This window comes from Haliaeetus albicilla, chromosome 28 (assembly GCF_947461875.1).
Source record: "Haliaeetus albicilla chromosome 28, bHalAlb1.1, whole genome shotgun sequence".
Lineage (NCBI taxonomy): Eukaryota > Metazoa > Chordata > Aves > Accipitriformes > Accipitridae > Haliaeetus > Haliaeetus albicilla.
The window spans coordinates 12,245,817-12,268,391 of record NC_091510.1 but is presented as its reverse complement, the minus strand read 5'-3'; the positions used below and the strand labels follow the sequence as shown (position 1 = coordinate 12,268,391).

At 40.3% G+C, this 22,575-nt stretch overlaps 2 protein-coding genes across 9 annotated transcripts in view; both read right to left on the bottom strand.

Moving 5' to 3' along the window:
* Positions 1–1,348: 1,348 nt before the first annotated feature.
* On the bottom strand, positions 1,349–3,624 carry BBS10 (Bardet-Biedl syndrome 10). Its single transcript, XM_069773578.1, has 2 exons — positions 3,420–3,624; positions 1,349–3,333 (listed from the first exon to the last, which is right to left on the bottom strand). The coding sequence occupies exons 1-2, from the start codon at positions 3,602–3,604 to the stop codon at positions 1,377–1,379; spliced, it is 2,142 nt and encodes a 713-aa protein (XP_069629679.1). The 5' UTR covers positions 3,605–3,624; the 3' UTR covers positions 1,349–1,376.
* A 285-nt stretch (positions 3,625–3,909) lies between these two features.
* OSBPL8 (oxysterol binding protein like 8) overlaps positions 3,910–22,575 on the bottom strand; it is a 94,967-nt gene continuing 76,301 nt past the window's right edge. For all 8 annotated transcript variants that reach the window (XM_069773509.1, XM_069773510.1, XM_069773506.1 and 5 more), the window contains 14 exons: positions 20,437–20,671; positions 18,896–19,080; positions 18,032–18,113; positions 17,235–17,333; positions 16,689–16,785; positions 16,241–16,339; positions 14,675–14,772; positions 13,220–13,309; positions 12,505–12,641; positions 11,964–12,149; positions 9,316–9,403; positions 8,809–8,911; positions 8,098–8,203; positions 3,910–7,842 (listed from right to left, as the gene is read on the bottom strand). In XM_069773509.1, coding sequence (XP_069629610.1) covers positions 7,707–7,842; positions 8,098–8,203; positions 8,809–8,911; positions 9,316–9,403; positions 11,964–12,149; positions 12,505–12,641; positions 13,220–13,309; positions 14,675–14,772; positions 16,241–16,339; positions 16,689–16,785; positions 17,235–17,333; positions 18,032–18,113; positions 18,896–19,080; positions 20,437–20,671 — 1,741 coding nt within the window. In that variant the 3' untranslated portion in view covers positions 3,910–7,706. The remainder of the gene's footprint in view (positions 7,843–8,097; positions 8,204–8,808; positions 8,912–9,315; positions 9,404–11,963; positions 12,150–12,504; positions 12,642–13,219; positions 13,310–14,674; positions 14,773–16,240; positions 16,340–16,688; positions 16,786–17,234; positions 17,334–18,031; positions 18,114–18,895; positions 19,081–20,436; positions 20,672–22,575) is intronic.

The window sequence follows — 22,575 nt, the reverse complement described above, 5'->3', positions numbered from 1 at the left end:
AAAGTTGCAGTCAAACAAAGCATTGCTGCCGGAACGTCTGAAGAACTTTGGCAGATGAGACTCTTCTGAAGAAACTGAAAAAGGGAAAGCAACAGCATAAATTAATGGAGAAAAAAATATATATCTGATTTCCGGTTGTAATCATCTCAGGTATCGCAGAGAAATATGATTTGTGCTTACGATTTTAAATATCCTCACTAAATTTGATTTAATGGCAGATTAAAAAAACCCCCAGTTAGTCCAAGTACTACACAATACTGGCCATGGCACAAAGAGAACCAATGTGATACCGTTATCAGCTGCAGCTGTTCAGTTACTCAAAAATCTCTCTCACCAAACCAGAATTTTTTAAGACACCGCAGAAAAGGAGGTATACTGACATCCACGTGATACTGAGCTTAAAGCAAATTGTATTAGAGTGAAAATCCTGTGGGGAAATAAAAGAAAAAACAAGCAAGCAAACAAAAAACCCCCAGAATAAAATCCCGAATGATCGACGTCTGAACTAAAACACCATCTCAGGTTTTTCACACAAACCTGCATTATGGCCTGCGTACGCTTTTCCCATGATTACGTGGCCTTTTGTAGTAGCAGCACAACTCAACCCAGGATAATTAAAATTAATAGTCATACTAAGTAACGTCACATAAACTAATGTGCCAGAGCAAATACCAGCCATGTGCAATATGAAGTTATTCTTAAATTCCACTAGTTTGACTGAAATGAACTCCATGGAGGATAAAAATGCTGCATCTCCTACCCGATGAGAAAATTCTTCACTGGGACATGCTGCAGTGGCCTACCACTGCCTGCCCCAACACTGAATGGGCTAACCACAGCTATGTTTTTCCCATTATATTCAAAACCACAATATATACAGAAATATTTTTATTTAAAATAACAGTCAATCCAGCCTATCATGAAAGCTAAAAAAAACCCCCTTCCTTATAACTTGCAAGCTCAGTGGCTCATGCCATACTGGCAACTTTTAACGTGCCAGGAAAACCAATCACATCTAGCTTGCATAAATACTCAAAAACCGCCAGACGAGGTAAAGTTCACCCTCGGCTAGAATGTACACAGGAGCCTCTGCATGAGGATGAAGATGGCATTGCGCATCTTCTGCAGTGGAAATCAGCTACGCTTTCTCATGTTTGAAACTTCACGTTTGTGCTGTTCAGACAGCACAACAGAGTTTTCCACAAATCTCAGCTGGTTAGCCTTTTTCTTGCTTTTCTTCTAAAAGAAAAGCAGCACATTAGGACTCTGAGCCTAAAAAGGCATCTTTTAGTCTCTCCCACTGAATTTTGAGACACGCCCGTTTGACAAGACAACGCAAGAAAACACATAATCAAAAATATTCTTTATTAACGATTTCAGAAGTCATCTTCTGAGTCACAATCCTCAATTTTTTTCAGTGGCCGCTTAATACTAATTATTAAATCTATGGAGAGAAGCTCTGTAGCACAATGAAGAACTGAAATAACTAACTGGTATTTGCAATACACCAATTCTAAGCCTTTTTCGTTCATAGGCAGTGGCTGATTTTTTCTGAGTACATTTACGGCACTGAGATAGAATTTGGTAAAGCTGTTTTGTTCTGTTGTCCTGTACAAGGACTTGGGAATACTTAGCAAAGCATCAGCAACTACATTAGATACGAAAGTTACTTCTGACTGCTGACACTGTTTTGCATAGTACCGAATATAATAATGTAGCAGTATTTCAAAGTAACCTCCTACTGGCAAAACCGATCCTGCTTCTATGAGGGAGCTGGAGTAATTCTGTGCAATGCTTACACAACTCTTTTCATGTTTACATGGAACTATATTGCAACTTGTTTTCTCTAGGTCTTTGCCAACATCTAGGTGTTCGCACGCAGTGACTGCATTAGCGTTGCGTGCGGCAAACACAGCAGTGCTGTAGTTCTTTTGATTGTCCACAAGTGAATCGCTTTTACAGCTCTCGTGCACGCCGCTCGGCTGCTCGCCTTTTGCGTGCAGTTTCTGTATGCCCCCTGAAGAGCCAATTCCTTCAGTGGCAACACTGAATTCTTTGGTGTGCGAGACGGGATTTGAGGGTATTTGCAAGTCTGTTTGCACACGTGCTGGATTTTCGCTTCCCTGCAAACCAGGGTCTACAATCTGCGTCTCTGTTTCGTCCTTATGTGCTTTCAGCTGATGTTCAGAAACCCGATCACCGTTACAAGAAATATTTTCTATTAGGAGTTGCTGCCTAGCAGCTGAAGGATGCCAGCTGCAGACCTCTGAGGCTTCATTCTGGCTTTCACCTTCTCCTTTGCATTCCTCCCTCTGATTGACCGTTTTAAATAGCTGCTGCAGCATCGTAAACGCCCCTTGTAAAGCAGCAGCATGCTGCTCGTTAACGCTGTCAACCGGCCCACAGAGAATGAGGCAGTGGGGCCGAAAGGCGCGCAGGCCGGTGAAGCCAATGTGAGCGCACCTCTTTGAGCCCAGCAGCAAGGGTCGGCAAAAGGTCGCGGCCGCGGCGTCGGTGATTTCTCCGTGCCCGTTATCGCCGAAAGGCGCGTAAGGCGCGACTCCCGTGATTTCGCAGACGAGGGCCACTTCCTCTGACGATAAGCACTCCACCACAGACACGCCGTGTAACTTCGCGTAGTAGATAACGACCTCCTCTTGCTTCACGCTCGACAGCAGCAGCTTAACGTTGCCCCTCCGCAAGCGTTTCATCAAGTCTTCCGTCCTCCTCGCTATCCAGCGCCGGGAGGCCCCGTACTGACCCTCGGAGCTGACCGCGAACTCGCCGCCGGGGGCCGAGAGCGGGGGCCGGAGGGGCTCGGTGACCAGCACGGCCCGCAGCTCCCCTCCCGCCGGGCAGTAGGCCGCGAAATCCCTGCGGAGGACGAGCCCGGGCAGGACCCTGGAGCTCTCCACGGGGAGACCGTCCACGGCGGCGTGCAGCTCCGCGAAGCGGCGGCCGAGGAGGCGCAGCACCCGCGGGCGGGGGACGGCGGCGGCCCCCGGGTCGCAGCGGCGGCAGTACTCGCAGCAGAGCCGCGCCAGCAGCCGCCGCTCGCCCGGCCCCAGCCGGCCGCCCAGGTAGGCCTCCAGCAGCGCCTCCAGCCCTCCCGCCTCCGCCCGCCGCCCGGCCAGCACCGACAGAAAATGGCCGCGCAGGCCGCGCGCCACGGCCCGCTCCAGCACCCGCGCCTCGAAGGCCCGCAGCGCCCGCCTCAGGCCGCCGCCGGCCGCCGCCCGCAGGCCCTGCAGCAGCCCGGCCAGCAGCAGCACGAAGGTCTTGGCGCCGTCCCCCGTCGCGGCGCGGTGGCTGCAGGCGCAGGCCGCCATCATCCTGCGGGCAGACGGGGGCGGTTAGGCGGAACGGCGGCCCGCCCGGCTCCCCACACACACACCCCCCCGCCGCCTCCCCGCCGGTACCTGGCCGTCGGCGGCTCCAGGCTGAGCGCCTCCAGCAAGCACCGCCCGTCCCGCGTCAGCAGCGCCTGCCCGGTGGGCCGCACCAACAGCGCCCGCCCGCCCCGCGGTCCCAGGGCTCCGCGCACGGCGCCCGCCAGCGCCGCCGCCTCCTGAGCCAGCCGGCCCGGCTCCGACCGACGCGACATGGCGCCCGCGGCGGGGAAGCTGAGGGCGGGAAGGCCGGCGCATGCGCGCCGGGAGGGCGGGAGCGGGCGCCTGAGGGAGGGCGCGCAGGCGGCAGCGGCGTGAGGGAAACCCGGGGAGGGGGAACGGAGAGCGGGACGCGGAGCGCAGCGGCACGGCTCGGCTCGATGGCGCAGGGGGGAGGCAGAGGCGAAGGGCCTTGCTCCACACAGGGCGGGAGGCTGCCCGCCCGGGGCTGAGGGGCCGTAGGGGGAAAGGGCTGCCGCCTCCTGGGATCGAGCCCCAGAAATCCAGCCAGAACAGCGAGTCGTTTAACGTGTTTTAATAGTGGATTTTTTTTTTTTTCCTCCTCCCCCAGAGCCTGACTAAGCAGGAAAGTTAGTTTTCAAACACGAAAGCCCTCACGAAAGGTCGGATGTTACATATGGCACACGCTTGACAAATCTTCTTCACCTGTCTCGGAACAGCAAGAATCCCATCAAGAAGGCACTGTTTACAATACTTGAATATCTGCGAGATTTTCTGTGATTTGAGGATACCCCTTGAAATAACAATAATCAAAACTTACAGATGTACAGAATCCTTGTTGTACGTTATTTACACAAACAGTGGTGAAGTAACAGCCTTTAAGAAACTATAACAAACACTGAATCCAAAGTCGGTTTCATAAACACCGGTCCAGCAAAAAATAAAATTGCCAAAGGCACAGGAGGGCAGCAAACAACAAACAAACAAGGGAAGAAACCACCATCACTACATTTCATGGGACAACCTGTCAAATAATTTATGGGATTTAATTTTGGGGGGGGGGTGAGGGGAACAACCAGGCTATACCCTCGTTAAGTCAACTATTTAAGAGGAATCAACATGTGAAATGCAAGAAACATCATCTACTGCTGAAACTGATACTTGCTACGTTTCACATGGCATATTTACTTTTTCTTAGGTCACCTGTACCTTAACTAGGCAATCTGTACCTAAATGGCAAATTAAAGGCTTAGAGTGCATTTGAAAAAAACAAACCAACCCAAAACAACAAAACCACATGGCAACAAATTCTGAAAAATATTTTCTGTACAAGAAAAAAAACAAAACCTAAAATAAGATTTGTAAATCAAATGTGAAAACAAGTGCTGTTTTAAACTTCTAGTAGGAGGCCACAGCCCTCAAACATCTGCAAACTGTACAATCAATTTTTATAACTATGCGCAGAGCTCAGTCTTAAGTATGTAACATTCAAGATCAGCTACACATCATGGTTAAATAGGACAATGGTGATGCGCTAAATAAAAGGCTTCATACATGCCTGTGACCAGCTGTACTGTAAAAATTAGGCAAGAAATTTCTTTGTTCTATTCACATGAGGGAACATCATACCAAACCCAGCAAAAATAGGAATTACTAGGTTTTCGATGTTCTTTTCAGAATTTAAGTTATCTAATCGTACAGTCAAGCGGAAGTCTGCAATTTTACTTTTCAAAAGGTTTCATCATCTATCCTTTACCTTCCTGGATCATCACTAAAACCAGAATTAAACTCTAAAAAATACGCTGAAAAGGAAAATAAGCACAGGCATTTTCTCTCGCTCTGTTCAAGTCTACTTATCTTGAGCTGAGCAAGAATTTCAGATACAGAGTATCTGTTTAGTCTGACATTATCCAACACTGCACTGCCAGCCAGCTGGCTGGGTCAAATCCACAGTTACTACCATGCAGTCCATGTAAAAATACACGCAGACTGTTATTAACTGATCCAGAATAGAAGAGATTAAAAAAAAAATCAACACGAAAGGGCAGAAGGACATTTCTATTTACAAGAGAGATAAAAGCTTGTAACTATCAGTCAAAAGTTTTAGCACCACGAATTTAGCAGAGTATTATTTTAGGGGATTGAAGTTATTGCCCAAATTCTCATTTCCTCTTTTATTACTCTTAAGCACAGAGTATGATTAAAGGCTTGTAGATCTTAAGACAGGTGAAGCTTTGACATCTGAATGCAATAATGAATGGCCAAAATCCAGGCTGAGAACATTAAATTAATGCTGTAATATTCCGCTTTCTTTATGCCATTTTATACATGGCTAGCAACTTCAGTTTCTGTTTAGGGACTTAACTTACATTCTGGATTTTTTTGTTGTGGGTTTTTTTTTGTTTGTTTTTGGGGTTTTTGTTTTGTTCTTTTTACAGAGGGACTTTCTACATTCACAAATTTTACCTCATCATCTGTAGATATAATAGAAGTCCACCCAAGTTTGGTCTTGGCCACATATATAAGATCCCTCTGGTTAAGGTGCCACATTCCAGAAAATGATTCAAGACCAAACTATGCTAATATGAAGCTGTAAGAAATAAGCTGAAGTTGACTGCTTAAGGAATAAACTTTTACGTAGCTGAGGCCCAAAGAAAGGTAAAGGTAAAAGAGAAGGGAAGGTGTGCGAAGGTGTCAGCCACAGGAATACACGAGCTAGACCGATAAACAACACGTAAATAGTATTTTCACTAAACACCGGTGAGACTGACACAGAACAGAAAGGTAGCTCGTCTGGAGAGTCAGGGAGGCTGGCCAAGGCAGAGGGATAACCGGGCTGTGGCAAAGCGCCAAACGTGACCTTTGAACTGTTCCACTGCCCGGGATGGATTTGATTTCCGAGAGGATCCTCTGAAAACAAATTTGGCTGCCCTTTGCATTGTGCCGCTCACCCTCCTGTTCTCATCTGGGTTACAGAGAGTACCTTTACAATACTACAGCTCCTTTTTGACTTGGTGCGTTTGACGGGTGTAAGGAATTCACCAGATAAACACTGGCACTAAATTTTTTTGCTGGAATTTTACAGGTTTATACATGCATATATTTCTTCAAATAAAAATGTTAGACACCCTGGTTTTAAACTGAAACTTAAGCTTCACATTAATTTGTATGGCTACAGCATAATGAATAGGTGCCTCCGTGTGTTCTGTTAGGTAGTATATACTGCAGTAAGGAGGAATTTAACAAAGACTTAGGGTTTCACTCTCATTTGTTTTGGTATGTGTGGTGTTAGTCATCCTACAATTTCTGAAGACCTTCCCCTTGTAAACACACAGGTTTTCATTTGCAAGCGAAGTCATGACCATGCCCAAATTCTGTTTTACATCGTCTGCCTTTTGGGAGGTTCAACTCAAGCTACATACGAAGCACTCGTTTGCATCTTCACGTTTTGTTTCAAAAATAAGAAAGAGTCCTGGCATCAGCAGTCTGCCTCCTTACTGTGACGTGGCCATACACAAATGTAAATTCAAAGCTGTAGATTTATCAAGACTTGCAAACATACCATAAATCCTTGACATTAGCAATTCACGAGAGAGAGGGGACCAAGACAGTACCTTCCCAGGTGCTGTACTGTTAAAAAATGTGCTCCATACAGCAGATGCAGGAATGTTTTTATGAAGAATCTGAAGTTTTAAAGCTATAAAAATAAAACAGCTGGCTTACAAGCCACTATAGTAATACAGGATAAAAACCCCTCATACTTGCAAAACAAATCTAGGACATTGCATTGCAGAATTCCCAAAGACTTCAGCTTTTTACTTGCCAGTTCCTAACACTCATGACCTTTGTATAATAATGTATTTGTTTGACCTTAAACAAAAGTTTACTTCCAAACACCCAATGCCATTTACAAAAACTGTTGGCTACTTCAAAAGTTCCTTTGCTACAAAAATGGTAAGTTTAAATGTAACAAAGTATGCTTGTTTATCATTCTACCATAAGGAGAATCACATCCTACCTACAGGGTCTGACCTCTGAATTTTTAACTTCATCTATTCTGTGGTGAAGATTCATCAGTACAGCATATGACGTAATATAAAACACAAGGCTGATGTCGTATGTCTGCGAGACAGAGGCACACACCAGGAGCAAGAGCGTACTGGCACTTACACAATTCTTACTTCAACTGGGTAGACGGGAGTATGACTCTGAACCATGGACGCTGAGGCAAAGTTCTGTAAGTTGTTGCTACAGGGCTCTTTTAGATAATATTGCATCATTTGAAGTCCAACTTAAAATATGGTCCCCAGTAACAGTTTGATCATTCCAGTTCAGAAAGGCCCTTGTTCACACTTCCTATTTGAACAAGAAATTAATGATAAGCTGTAGCAGAACCACAAGTAAAATGAAGACATAGTGCTTAAACTGCAAGAAATGGTAGTCCACAGGTGGTGAATTAGACGTGACTCTATTTCGTAGAGCCATAATGTCCCTGTAAGAAAGAAAATATTATCTTGTAAATTACAATCTAGACAATTTGACATTTTCTTGTACGTTACAGCTCCCTACAGAAGACAGTTTTTGAGGAAAATTATAAAACATCAATGAGCAATCAGTATTTGGGATGAAGAGTAGTTTAAAGACATCAAGGCTTTAAAGCAGAAAGATACATACCAGCCCGCAAGGAAAAAAAAGCTAGAAAATTAATATTCTCTAAACCATTTTAAAGCATTTTATTTAGTACTACCTCTTAATGTCTTCTTGTGTTTCCTTTATAGATTCAATGGCACTCTGCAGTTCACCAAGGTCTGCCCCTTTTTTCCTTATTCTAGTATTATGCTTCAAAAGTTGCGCTAGAAAGGTACAAAAAGCCAGATGTAATTCACAGAAGTGACTGCCAAGTCAAAAAGGAACGCAGTACTAATGACAAACTAAATCAGTTGCAAAAATAAGGAGAAAGTTTTCTAACTAAGCTTCTACTGAAAACTAAAGCTTTATTTCAGAGTCACCTATAGCACAGGACAGCAAATTAAGCACTTCAAATATCTTGAAACACTCACTGTATTGTTTAATTTCTGCAAGCATTATCAACAACAAAAATCTGCCTTCTAGCAACATACTGACCTACAAATTAGAACAATTAATCTTGTTTTAAGAAAGAAAAGAGTTTAAAAACATGTTTTTTCCCCCAGATACTAAATATGTGCAGCACTTAAACCTACCTACGTTACATAGTGATGTTTAAAAGTACAGGAAAGTCTGCAATTAAAACCATGAGCCATTCTGCTCCTTTTTGGTTTTTTCGAGAATGCGCTTCATGTTGGACAGAACTGTGATCTAAAGCGTGCATTATTTCATAATACAAACATTGAGATAAGAAGAATATGTGTGACTACAGAACTCTGTTTCCCTGTCAAATAAATTTATTACTTCTGTATGCAAATGTATCTTTTCCTACCTTCACTCCCAGAGGAGTCCTGGTTATCAGGCTCTGGGGATGAGAAACCACACTCTCCTTTCTTCTGGCCAGCTGGCTTTCGTTTGATTTTTGGAACACTAACCTACAATTGATAAACTTATGAATTATTTCCAGAGAACCAGAACTGTAGCAAAGCAGCACATTCTAACAGTAATAGTTAAAAGCACAATATCTAATAGAAGTCCAAGTTAAAATTTTTAAAGTATAAGCAGTGTGAAATTTGTCCATCTTCCCATTTAAGGGAAAATACACATTAAAATGTTGAGTTCCAGTTTGCATATTTTATATTCCTATCCAATCAAGTCATCTCTACCTCTTAGGAAGCAACACAGAAGTGAAAGACTATGGACTGGGTAAATTTACATTTTTGTAGGATAACAATTGTATTTCCTATTGCTCCCAATGCTTTGACCACCTTTATACACATAACGCAATATATACAAGTCCCTGGACCTTCCTGTGTGTGCTAACAGAACTGGAACATACCATTGGTGTCCGATGTCGAACTTTTGTTTGGATGGTGCCATCTTTTTCAAATTGGATCATATCATTCAAAGGGTCCCACGGTCTGGTACTAGACAAAGTGAATATAATTGATCAATACTGCAGCAATTTAAATAAGAGCTATTTTCCTGCTCAGAAACTACTCGGAATGAACAGGTTAAAGCACTCTCTCCCTATACAGATGTCAGACATGGAATAAGTGATCTTATCTTCCACCTACAGCCCAGTCCTAACCTGAAGGGCCAAGAGAGCCAAAAAATAAACTTCACAGCCAGCTGAAACCCTCAGCCAGCTGGTAGGAGTACAAGCTATTGTATTAACCAACAATATCATTAAGAATTTATCTGGCTAGTGATTAGTATTTGTCAAACTTGGAGAGGTTTTCTGCCTACTGTACAGCTATCATTTTAGAACTACAGGGAATTAAAGGATTTTTGAAAGTATTATTATTTTGGACTGCTTTTTGTTTTTTTCTTTTAAAAGATGGCTAGGAAGGAGAGGTTAAGAATCAGTTACCTCAAAACCTGCCTTCATCCCAAAGTGGCTAATGGTAATTAAGAGTGGTTTAAAGAGGCACTAATGAGCTATACACAATTTTCTTGTTCTGATTTTTTTTAAGAGTGCTTTTCCAAGTACAGGTTGATATAGAATTTAAACAAAAAAAAAAAAAGCAAAAGACACATAGCTCACTGGAGAACAACAAGCAGCCAAAGGCAAAGACCGGTATCCCCCCTGATTACAGCCTTCTCAGGATAGAAACTGCAAGTGAGCTGCATGAAGACTGTTCTGATGCACAGCTTTAGTGAGAGTAGATTAAGCATGGATTTCCCTTCATCTCCTGTATGCCTTTTAAAACGTTTGTAGCTGTTTCAGATGTTGTGAACATAGATCTGCATTTACATCTTAGCTTAACCTGACTTGAATTAAATGTCATCTAAGGTAACTGGGTAAGAACTAGGCATTGGTCTCCCAAAGGTCTCTTGTATCTGTAATCTGGATGCCTAAATCCATAATCCAGATACCTTAACAAATGCCACAGCTCATTGAACACATCTTTCACAGTAAGCATAAAAGACTCCTACATGGACCAGGTAGTGAGCCAGCATTACATGCGTAAAAGGAGACAGAAGTTTCTTCCAGGGACTGCTGACAGTGCAGGCTGCTTTCTAGCACATTTCTGTGGCCCATCCTTGAACCACATGGCTTCAAGGAGACAAGAAATAATGCAGATTAACATGACAGATTATCCCCTGCAGCTTTAAGACCTAACAGATTTGAAGCGCAGTACTTTTCCTGACAGTTTTACACAGGGTTCAACAGTATGGGCAGTCAGAGTTCAGCTGGACTATTCACAACTCTTCCAACAACCAAGAGGCATCAACAGCACTAGAAGGTTCAAACCAAGAGAGGGTGTTTCACAGAGCTTTTAGTCTAGTTGGGGAAATCCCTGCTGCAGGATGTTTTGGGTGGTAAAAGTCTCCACAGACTTAAGAGGAAACCAAGGAAATACATGGAAAAGAAATCTATTGGGAGTTGCTAAATACACAGAATCCCTGCTTTGTTCCAGGAAACCTCCGAGTTGCAAATTTGCTGGAGACATGAAGAGCACTCAGGATGGTTGTACTCTTCCCTATACGTACACTTAGGCTGCTGCCCCAATATTGCCATTCTTGTACACAAAGGTGAAGGGTTCCCAGGTTTAACCATGGGAATATACTTCCAGCATCAATGGCTTCAGAATTACTTAACTCAGAGTATATCATCTTTGGATATTTTACTTTTACAATCCTTGCAATATTGTAAAAGGGTATTGTAAAAGAATCAGGAGAACGTGGGTGGTCTGTGAAAACCATCACTAGCAAAGAGCTCAGCTCCAGGCTGACTCTTGCAAGAGTTAGTGAGAACACAGAATGCACCCCAGCAGTTAGAGACGCAGCTGCATCTTCATCTCTGATATAGATCATCACACAAAGAGCTTCACAGACACTCATGTGTGCAGGGCATACTTGACAACTGAGCCACAAGGTCCCAACATTAACCACTGCTGTAAACCTGTTACTCTCAGAGTTATTCTAACATAGAAGAAATTAAACAGCTCAGTTCAATTAAGCACAGGCTTTTCTGATTTTCAGTTGATATGCCCATGTGTACCATATTTTCCAGTCTGGGAAAATCTGTGTAGCTGCTCTGGTCAGTCGCAGGGGCAGGGTCAGAGGGGGCAGGGAAGGAGCACAATGCATCCCAAAGTGCCATGCCCAAGGAACTCTAGAACATAGCACAAATTTGTTGAGGCACATAACCATAAAGAAAGAAAAAAAAAAAAAGAAAAAAAAGAAAAAGCCCGTTGCAATGGTTACATGAAACATGGTTTCCTGCATTAGCAATCACCACCTTTTGGACACGACATATTAACATCCTCTCTTTGGTGAAAGGCCTACCAAGTTGAGCTAAAAAATTATGCAGTTTAATGAAAATGTATGAACAGGAATATTAAGTAGCACTGCGCATTTCATGAGTTTGAACTCAGCTATATATCTGAATTCTTTTCCTCCTGAAACCACAGCAAGAGGCTCAGTGACACTACCAGGCATTTAACAAACAGTTTTTGTTACAAGCACTCCAGGACTCACTCAGCATATTTGTAGTGCCATTCTCCTGTGACTGAGTCCTGATCGAACAGCTTGCACGTCCACTCTTCACCCTTAAGTTTCCTCTCTTTGGCACTCTTTCTCTGAGCTTCTTCCAGAACGTATTTCTCTTGAGTAGCTTCTGTTTGGTCTTTGTTATTTATTGCTCTTGTCACTTGTTGCCAAAGCCTGACAAACAAGCAATATAGAGAGTTACAATCTGGTTGACAGAAATAATTGCAAACATTTCCTTAATTATAGGCTAAGTAACCCCTAACAGGGTATTACCATGTTGTAATATATGTTTTTTCTACATTTCCATCAAGAATCTCCATGACTGTAAGGTTTGTAAATAACAACCTTTTATTTAACAGTGTTGCTTTCTTGTTTTACAGGTGAGTACCAGCAAACATGGGAAGGAAAGAAACCATATTTTGTTCCTAATTTGTTCCATGTTCAAACCATAAAATTTGTTCATAATTTGGAGAAGATGATGAGTTTTATTTTTTCAAAATAATGATATATGGTTCTAAAGTGAACTTACTTCTCTGACTCAAAGTCATCTTGCTCTTCAAACTTCACTGTATATCTGGGTAACCTACGCTGCTTGATATCAGATGTCGGATTCCAGAATGTCTCTGAAACATCTGTCTTCTTGTCACTAATAGTAACTTCACTGTCCTGTAACATACATAATTCAGTTACCTTAATTGTAATAATCTCAAAGAGTCAAAATAACACAAAAGGGAGGAATAAGCAATTTTTTTTGTAACAAGAATTTCTTTTCTTTTGGATGCACGTAGTTAAGAACAATTAGATATGCTGACTTGAAAATTCAATTTCTGCTTGCTGTGCTAGTTCTAACTTGGAACAGAGATGCAATGGAACCATTACCACGGCCAAAAACCAGCGGCGCCAGTGTCATCTCACCAGAACTGAAACAATTATAAACATTTCTTGCTGGTGCCATAACAATTCTTCATAGTACTAACACATATGCTAAAAACATTTCACAAGCTGAAATGTATTTTCTTCATGAACCACTCAAATACACACAACTTTTCCACCTTTTAACAGTTGCAAATAACACTACGCTGATTCTATATTCTCTAGAGAACCAACTATAAAGAGATACGTTCTATAAAAGTGGTACTTAATCAACTTTTTTTTTTTTAAACTTGAGTCTTTTTTGTAACTAAGTGGTATTTTCACCTCGGCTGTCAGCCAGCATTTTTTAAATATTATCACTCACTACTTACCCAGTGACCCTCCAAAATAGCCAGAACTTCTTTGCCAAGCTTGATTTTCCCTGATATTTGGTTAACACTGTCATTGTTACCCAAAAAAGGCTGCAAAACAAAAAGAAATACTTTCATGTTTATTTTAATAGCAAATTATTTTTGCATTTATGTTTAGTGTTAAGGAAAAAAGTGCATTTATGAAATGTGATGGAAACAGCCCTGATGGCTTTTAGTATTATAACTTCTGCCTCTTTAATCCCCAAAACAAGTCTAAAACACAGTAAGTTGTTCTCTCATGCTGTATTTTCTCAAAAGATTTGCTGAGCAAAAGCATTGTCGAAGAAAAGTGGAAAAAAACCCGTAAAATAATGCAGAAAACAGTAACACAATGATATCTTGGAGGACATGGTCATTTGCTACACTAATTTCACCACTTTGCCAAAGACCATTTGTTTCTAGAGATTAACTCTTGCAGAAGCAACAACAAAAATGATTGCCAGGGATTTTCTTTGGCCTTTTTGACAGTCTGCACACGTATCCTGTGGGCTGATGAGGCAAAATATCAATTAACACAGCCTCCTAACTTTTATGTTTCCCCTTTAATTTCAACCAAATACAGTTTCCCTCTCCACATCCACATTTCTTAACAATTGTTTGTTCAGCTTTAAATTAGTTTCTGCCTCAAAGATGGAAAATGTATTTTTCAGAAGTGCAAGTCATCTATAAGTAGTTTAGAAACCTTTGTTTAGCTTTTGTGAGCAGGGAGGTGCTCCTACAGCATGCACAGCTGCCAAAAATAGTCCATGTAAACTGTTGCTTAGCACTGGACATTAGGCTGATGTAAATGTTAGCCAAAGCCTTTGCATCATCTTTACTCAAGGTGTTGTGAGCAACTTAAATTTACCTAGGATGGAAGAGGGGAACCTGGGTCTGAGTTCTCCTCCAAGAGCTCTCCAGTTTAAAAAGACCCTGAATGTTTTTAGAGAACTAAAAATCACCGAAGTATATTAACACAACCACACAAAATACCTGAACCGCTGATCAGATCACTAAACAATTCCCCTGTTCTTACACCTTCCTAGACAAACTGTTGCTACTGCTGGAGATAAGACAGACCATTGCTTTTTTCCACCACTAGAGCTGTTCTTAAGATTCATACAACTAGCAATATGTTTGCATCTCTTATGACTAGCGATGAAGACAGCACTGTAAGTTTCAGTCAAAACCTTTGGACCCAGAAGAATACATTAAGAAAAGAGATGACAATGTAGTTGTTTTTTTTTTTAAAAAAAAAAATATCACTATTTGCTAGATACACATAGATGCATATGTAGCAATTAAAATTAAAATCCCTGCTTCCAAAAAGACAATTCCATATTAAATCAGATCATATCTAAGGAGTGACCTATTTATTTATTTAAATTATCGTTATGCTCATTCTCCTTCTTGTGCCCACTCACAGCATTTACTAACCTTGAGTTTGAATTCAATTGTTGCACTGTAGCCGGTTTTCTCACAGGTGATGTTGACTGTTCCCCCAAGCTCTAAGGTCATTGTGCCATAAAGAATTCCTGCAGGAGAAAACAGCTAAAATGAATGTTTATAACTGAACAAGACAAAAACCCTAAGTTCTTTGGGCACAATTCCTAGAGTAAACATGTCTGTGCCAGAAGAAAAATCATCTTTTCAGATGACCTTTCCTACTGATAAGCATGATCTTTCTGCCAAATAAGATAACCCAAACAGAAACAAAAAGACCGAAGTCAACTACAGGTAAGCAGGAAAAATTGTTTAAGACATATCTTTGGCAGCATATGCTGCTGTCTCTAGCAAGGGCAGTATTTAGTCTTATTGGAGATGATTGGAGGAGGGAAGCTTTTGAGGTTCAGACAGGAAAATAACTCTAAGACAAAGAGAGCAAAGAAAAACTTAACTTCAACAGAAGCAGTATGTACAGTCAGACCGCAGGTGAAGACAATCATGGACAAGCAATATAAAACAACACTGATCACCTCCCTGAAGATTTTTGGAAGCACAAGGCTGACAATGCTGAGTACACATTCTTTCCCACCATTACTGTCTTTCCCCCTGCAATCCAGCTTTTGAAACACTGAATATATTTTACACACAGTGGATGCATGTGCAAATATGGTTTTTTCACCATGCACATTCTCCTTCCCTGCATATTCTTCTACCTTTCTCTCTATCAGCTTTATTAGTCACGACAATTCTTCCTGTTTGATTTGAATGTATGTATATATTATGTGCTTTTTAATTGTTAAGTATTATTTTTGTCACCACAGCCATTAAAAAAAAATCCAACAGAATATTAAAAACACCCACGAACAACGGAAAGAGAAGAGTCTACCAAACTAACGTCAAATTACCTAATTCTGCTAACTGATTTTCATACATCTCAAGTGAAGGAAAATATTATAGTTGCTGACTGTAAGGCTTCCAAAAGAGAATTGTGGCAGAGAATATATGGGTAGATAAACCTAAGTAGCAGTTTAAAAATCAGCAACTCTGCAGTGTATTTTGTACTACTACCAACCTTCCAGAAAGCTTTACTGACTGGTTTCCCACAGTGAAACTAAAGACAAATTGTCACAATTTACACTCAAGTCACACAGTGAGGTGTAGATACTACATTGCCTTTTATGTTTACAGGAGGAAAATACTGGAAAAGCTCAAAACTGTTCTTTAAAAAAAAAAAGACAACCCAAACAGTACATTGCTGCCATGTAATGACAGATAGCTATATATATGCTGTTACTATTTATGAAAAAAAAAAAAAAAAGAAAAAAAAATCTTTTTCTGTGCCAAAACATAGATCGTTGCTTAAACAACAGATGTATTTTCCTCGTGATAAAATATGTGGAAGCCTAGAGCCACCAATGTTGCCAATGTTCAGAACACTCTTCTCAGATGACAAGTTCGAATCCAACACAGTATACTATTTAGAATAATGAACTATTTAGAATAATAAACTTCTGTTCTCATAACTTTGCCATCTAGAAAATGAAAAAAACCCACTACCTTTACAATGAGCATATGGCATTGTCATTACATAATCTTCTCCCCTATTTAGGAATGTCAGCCGTCCTTCTCCATCTAGTATGGCAGATAATGAATTCCCTGAAATTCAAAGACAGAAAAACACATTTCTCACCCTGCAAGACAACAGTCAACATTTCCTGTTAAATGAGCAATAAAATTAAGAACATCAGTATATTTAGCACTGCAATCTATCCCATCTAGTGAAGCCACTATAATACACAGCATCTCCAATTAAAAATTAAAATAGAATCCAAAAGTAGAAATTAAAATTCCAAAGACCAGTAGCAAAAACTTTGTAAGGAAAGGGTAATACAATGATCAAACCCCTGATTCTTCTAACAGCCTTCTTTCATCCACAAAACACAGCTCATTTGCACCAATTTTACACTCCTCAATAAAGGTACAACCAAAAAAACCCATTCTTTACCATAGAATTTTGATTTGGCCAGAATGCTACCACTAAGGCAAAAACCATCCTTGCGGTTGCTAACGTAGAAGGCAGATATTGGAGGATGATGCGATACCTGTTGAAAAAAACCACATATTTGAAAAAAAACCAAAACAAAACAACAAACACCACCATGCAACATAGTATAAACCTTGAGCTAATAATGACAGAACACAAAGTTCAAGCTGCACATAATAGAATACAGTTAATATATGTGAAATGAGACTATAATCTTTAGAGATAAAGATCAAGAAAACACTTACTGAATTTCAAGAGCTAAGAAAATTAGCACCTGACTTTTTCCTGGAGGAAGAGCAAACCGAAAAGCTGGAAACGCCTTTCTGTCTCTCTAGGAAGACACACTTAAGAGAGACATCTGTAAAAAAACTATGCTCACCAGGAGAGCTTTTAGGATACTATTCACACATTTAAATACATTTTCTGAAACTACCATACTGTTTGGCTAGCACGAAAATGCAGCGCATTTATTTTTCTTAAAAATATTTGACTGGTTATTGCAGCTACCTGTTCTGCAATGTAGAAAGTCTTGCTATTCGTCCTTGGATGAATCCACATGCAGCGGAAAGTCTCACCAAGTATAGGATTGTATGGCTTTTTTAGTCCCTAAACAGAAATAGAACAAAGAGTAACCATACAATGCAGGTAGAGAACTCATGAAATACTTTATCAGTCTTTCACTGAAGATAAGACACAAAAAAAATATGATCTAATTTATATGCTAAAGTACACTGTAGTTGATTTCATCATTTGAATATTATGCTCAGTTACTCTGCTCTTCATTCTAAAGAAATTGGCATAGATATACTAAATCTGCTAAACTATTCCAGGCTACACATAAGGACAAATAGAATATAAGATTTTTTTGCAGGAGAATTATTACAGACCTTTTGTCTGAAGTTTAGTAGTAAGTACTTTCTTCTTTCAATACTGTTTCCCACCAACATGACTATAAAAAGTATTTAGTGCAAAGATAAGTGAAGTAGTGGAAATACTATTCCTCTAACTGCTGCATGTTATCACTGGAGAATGGTAAACATAGAACTGGCTCAACTTTATCACAAAATGTTTAGTTCAACTTCTACTCCAAGGTAAAAAAACAATTGAATATAGTCTATTTTAAGCATGGCTAGGGACCAAAAAGGTCCCTTTGTGTAAACAACAAAAACTTAACCTTGTTTTTAAAAAATGCATAGTGATATAATTTAAAAAGAAAACTTACTCCAGCACATCCCTAAACCCTCAAACTAGATGCAATGACTAAAGTAAAGACAAAATAGTATGTGAGGTATGTGAGAGGACACCTTTGGCTTTTTGTAGAATCCCGACAAATACCACTTCACTACTTTTTTCATGCGGTTGTAAGCATTCTCTTCAAGGGCAGCTCTATGAAACAAACAGAACTCACAGATCAAATATCAGTATTGTTTCAGTTATAACGCGCTATCAGTTGCTGTGATATATCTTGAATCTAGGAGCTGACTAAAACAAAAGTCTTGTGACTTGCAGTACTGTAAAACTTTCAGCCCGAATGCATCAAATTCAAAGTTTTCAAATAATTGTCTGAAGACGCTAATCAAACAAAAAATCAGAAATGGTATTTCCATGATTGAGTCTGTTCTTTGTAACATTAAATCCTGTTCCACCCCCACTGAAGTTCTTCCACTTATAAGATACTACTTTAAAGAACCGGCCGACGCACGTACAGAACTCGGAGTTGAATAATATTTCAATTTACCGTCTTTAATTTATTAGCTACATTTGAGCAGGCAACTATAAATTTGAATGGAACTTAACACTGTATTAAAAAGGTTAACTGGTACTGTTTTACCATTTAAAATATACCTCTTAGAGAAAAAAAATTAAACTAATTTTGAGAAGTCTTCTAACCAGTCTCCAAAAGCTAAACCAGAAATGTCTGCAACACATTTGCTATTAAATTACCAAGAGGGGCCAGACTTCAAGATGTACCATATGAGCTCTCAGGCAGTTAGCTTCTAGAAAACAAGGATATCTGATGGCTGATACATTGTCAGACAAACATTCAAACTCTAAGCAGTCTATGACACAGTTTAAGTAGAGAGGATCAAACTTTTCAGTATACACCATTACCCCAGTTTAGTTTAAAAAAATGAAAAGAATGAAAACCAGAGATAGGATTGACTCACTCAGACAGAAAGTCTGCATGGTAGTAGTAATCAGACAGCTTGTCCAGGAAAGAACGAGGTTCCAAGATAAATGTAGGCAGTACAACCTTGGACAAGTCCATTCCTGGCCGGACTTGCTTCAACAGTGTCCAGATCAGACTTTTGTTTTCTTCTGACACTACTTCTGTCTGAGCAGCCTCCCCTGCCTAGGATGAGCAAGAAACTGCTTACAGAAAGGAGAAAGAAAATAATCCTCCAGAAGACAGGTCAACACATTCCAAGGATGAGATTGGAAAACGGATACTTAAAATGAACCACTCGGAGAAGCTGAAGCAACTATGGAAGAAAAATCAAGTTTCTCTAAATACACTTATGATACATCTTTAATGAAGTATGATAGATGTACTATTCAGCATTAAAAACCGCGTTTGTTTTCATCAGCCCTAAACCAGAAAAATTTGAGGTTGAGTTTTTCTCAGAAATCCTTCCTTAGTCCTTTCCTACGCATCAAGTATATTACTCTGTGTTCTCATGTGCAGGTCTTATATAGCAAAGGGCTGTTCATTCTACCAACTTTTCCCCACCATGAAAGCTGCCACATTTTTGCTTTTCACTGCCTTGACCAGTCGACAGTATTGGTGGTTTCCCTTAAAGAAAACCACTACTTAGGGGTAAGTGAGCGACACCAGCAGCCACACTACTATATGCTCCTTTCTGACCAAGAAAAGGGGAGATACTCTTCCTTGCAGTTTCTGAAATCAAAAGCAAAGATTGTAAGAAAGGCAGCCCTCTTTCCAGAACAGTTCTAAAACACACAGTCAAGAATTTATTGTCAACTCCTCAACTTTTCCTAAACTATTGCTTCTTCTAGAAACAGTACTAGAAAGAAATAAAGCACAAAGTATTTCTGTCCCATCAATACGAAAAAAAAACCCCTCATAGTTAGCACCTGAGAAGAAAGGGGAGATCTGTGAAAAAGCTCATCTCAATTTCTGTTACTAAGTTTTTTGGTATCTTTATAGCAAGTAAAACATACAAAACCCTGTCGTATTTGCCTGTGTAGACAACCTGCAGAAGTGGAATGGCAGCTCTGGGGCATCATATTAAAATGCAAGGTGACATAAGAAACACAGCAAGCCTTCCACTGAATTCTGCAGACCCCAAGGATGCTTAACTCCTCTCTTGCAGTAGAAAAAAGTGTCAGCTTGCTTCAACTTGAAGATTTTTAATTGAAGAAAAAAACAGAATAAAAACCAAATAGAAATAACAACAAAAAGATGGGTAGACATGGTCAGCTTCTGCTGTAGGTGGCCCTTTCAAACTGAGCACCTTCTGTCTGAGCAATATTCCAGATAAACTCATTATCTCTGTTAAAATCTCAGACACAAGCACAAGAGTAGCAAAGCGAAGCAGAACATGGGTGAACAGAACTTTTTCCCCCATTATTGCTGAAAATATGAAAGCCAATCCTGCAAGTCAGCTTTCAGGCATAGTCTGATCCCTAAAATATCAGCTTTTTATTTGGAGAAGCTGCTTGCTCATTACATCAACAGCACTTTTACCTCCCCAAGTTCTTCATGACTCTGTTCTAAATAAGTAGTTTCCTTGACATCAATTGGTTCTGGATCAACGTAAGAATCATCCTGTCGCTCCGATGTGTCGCTATCACTTTCTTCGCTTTTCCCCAATCCATCATTATCAGATTCCTCGTGGTCATGGTCATTTTCCTTATCAGATTTGTCAGAGTACATATCTTGATCTTTAAAGTGATGCCTTTCAATTTCACTGTCATTTAACCTACAAAAAATAAAGGTTAAATGAATCTTCACGCAATAATTTCATGCTTCCAAACCAGGATCTTAATAAAATACACACTAAAATTGCTAACATCAAGCCTGATGTGGCAGCAATGTCAAACTAGCTTTGCTGGAAGCATATAGGATGCGCTCTTCTCACTGAACTGTCAAATGCACCAAGTTTAGAATAGTTACATTGGAAGGGACCTGCAACAGTCTTCTAGTCCAACTGCTGGACCACCTCAGGGCTGACCAACAGATAAAGCATACTATTAAGGGCATTGTCCAAATGCCTCTTAAACACTGACAGGCTTGAGGCATCGACCACCTCTCTAGAAAGCTTGTCTCAGTGTTTGACCACCCTCTCGGTGAAGAAATGCTTCCTAACGTCCAGTCTAAACCTCCTCTGGGACAGGTTTGACCCATTCCCACGTGTCCCATCACTGGATCCCAGGGAGAAGAGCTCAGCACCTCCCTCCCCACTTCCCCTCTCAGGAAGCCAGAGAGAGCAACGAGGTCAACTCTCAGCCTCCTTCAAAAAAGCATCGAGTGTCTCTGCTTCTTCTTCATCCCTATTTTTCAGGTGACCATCTTCAAGTATCAGTCCAATGTATTCTGTGGACCCCCTCTTGCTATTAACGTACTTTTAAAAGCTAGCTCTCAGTTGAAGCTAAAATTGCTTTTACCTTTCTTCTTTCTCTCTTGCCAACCCCATTAAAATTAGGCCTGCAGGTTTTGTTGCTTAGATAGTTAAGCACACTCTTCGAATATGCTATATCCAAAGATCTACTTAATTAAACTATTAGTCTTAATTAGACTTAACAGTTGTAGCTAATTGCTGTGATTGTAATCTGGGCCAGCTGCTGATATCAAACTACTATTCATGAGTACAGATCTCCAGCTGAATTGTACACAGCAGTTTTATTGTTTCCATGAGATAACAGAAGGAACAAAACTGTAGCTGAGCCTGCTTGGTCATCTGGACAGGGGGCAATAATTTGCCTTTTTGTGCTTTTCCTAGACTATCCATGCCAGAAAGAATTGTCATTTCTTGCAGTCTAGGTCTTCTGTCTCAAATACAGGAGCGTACTTTTAATAGCAGTACAAAATTCCTGCCCACCCAGAAGAGACAGATGGGCAGCTAACTCTTCATGGGTGGGAGGGATTATTTGAAATAAATTTACGTCCACCTGAAAGTACATTGAATTGGTGGAAAACTACTGAGAGAAACTGCATAGCACAAGCTTCAGACCCAATTATTTCAAATAAAGGACTAAATATTTTATGTTTTCTAATGCACTTTGGTACCACAACTGAAGTGTTTGAAAACACTATTCATTCGCCATGCTTCTTTAATAATATATTTCCACAAAAGCTTATGCTCCCAAAAATCTAGATGAGAGTATTTATTGAAATAAACAGGGAGTTACTCAAGGGCATTCAGACATTAGATAGCAGGTGATACCATATAATTTCAACTTTTGTGCATTTAATTTAATGTAATAATAGGGTGACTGAATCATTATTCATCCATCTGATGATTCAAAGCCGAGACATGCTGAAACCACTTCAGTAACGATAGGATTAGTCATTTCTTTAACCAAAGAACAGCAACTTATATTCACATCTACCAACTGTTGTCACATGTATTAAACTTCTCATTTTCAGGTGAAGCTAACGTAAGAGACCAACTTCAAGATACAAAAAATTTAAACTTTTAACAGTTTAAATGAGTACTTAAACTTACTGATGTGATACTCAACTTTTGAGTTCCTTGGGCCAAACTTTCCTCTGTACCCACTTTGCTTGAAAAAAGATTTTTTTTTTTTTTTTCATTTTATCCACATACAACATAAACCACAGTGGAAATAAGGCATATAAAGAGAATTCAGGAGCAAAAAGAAC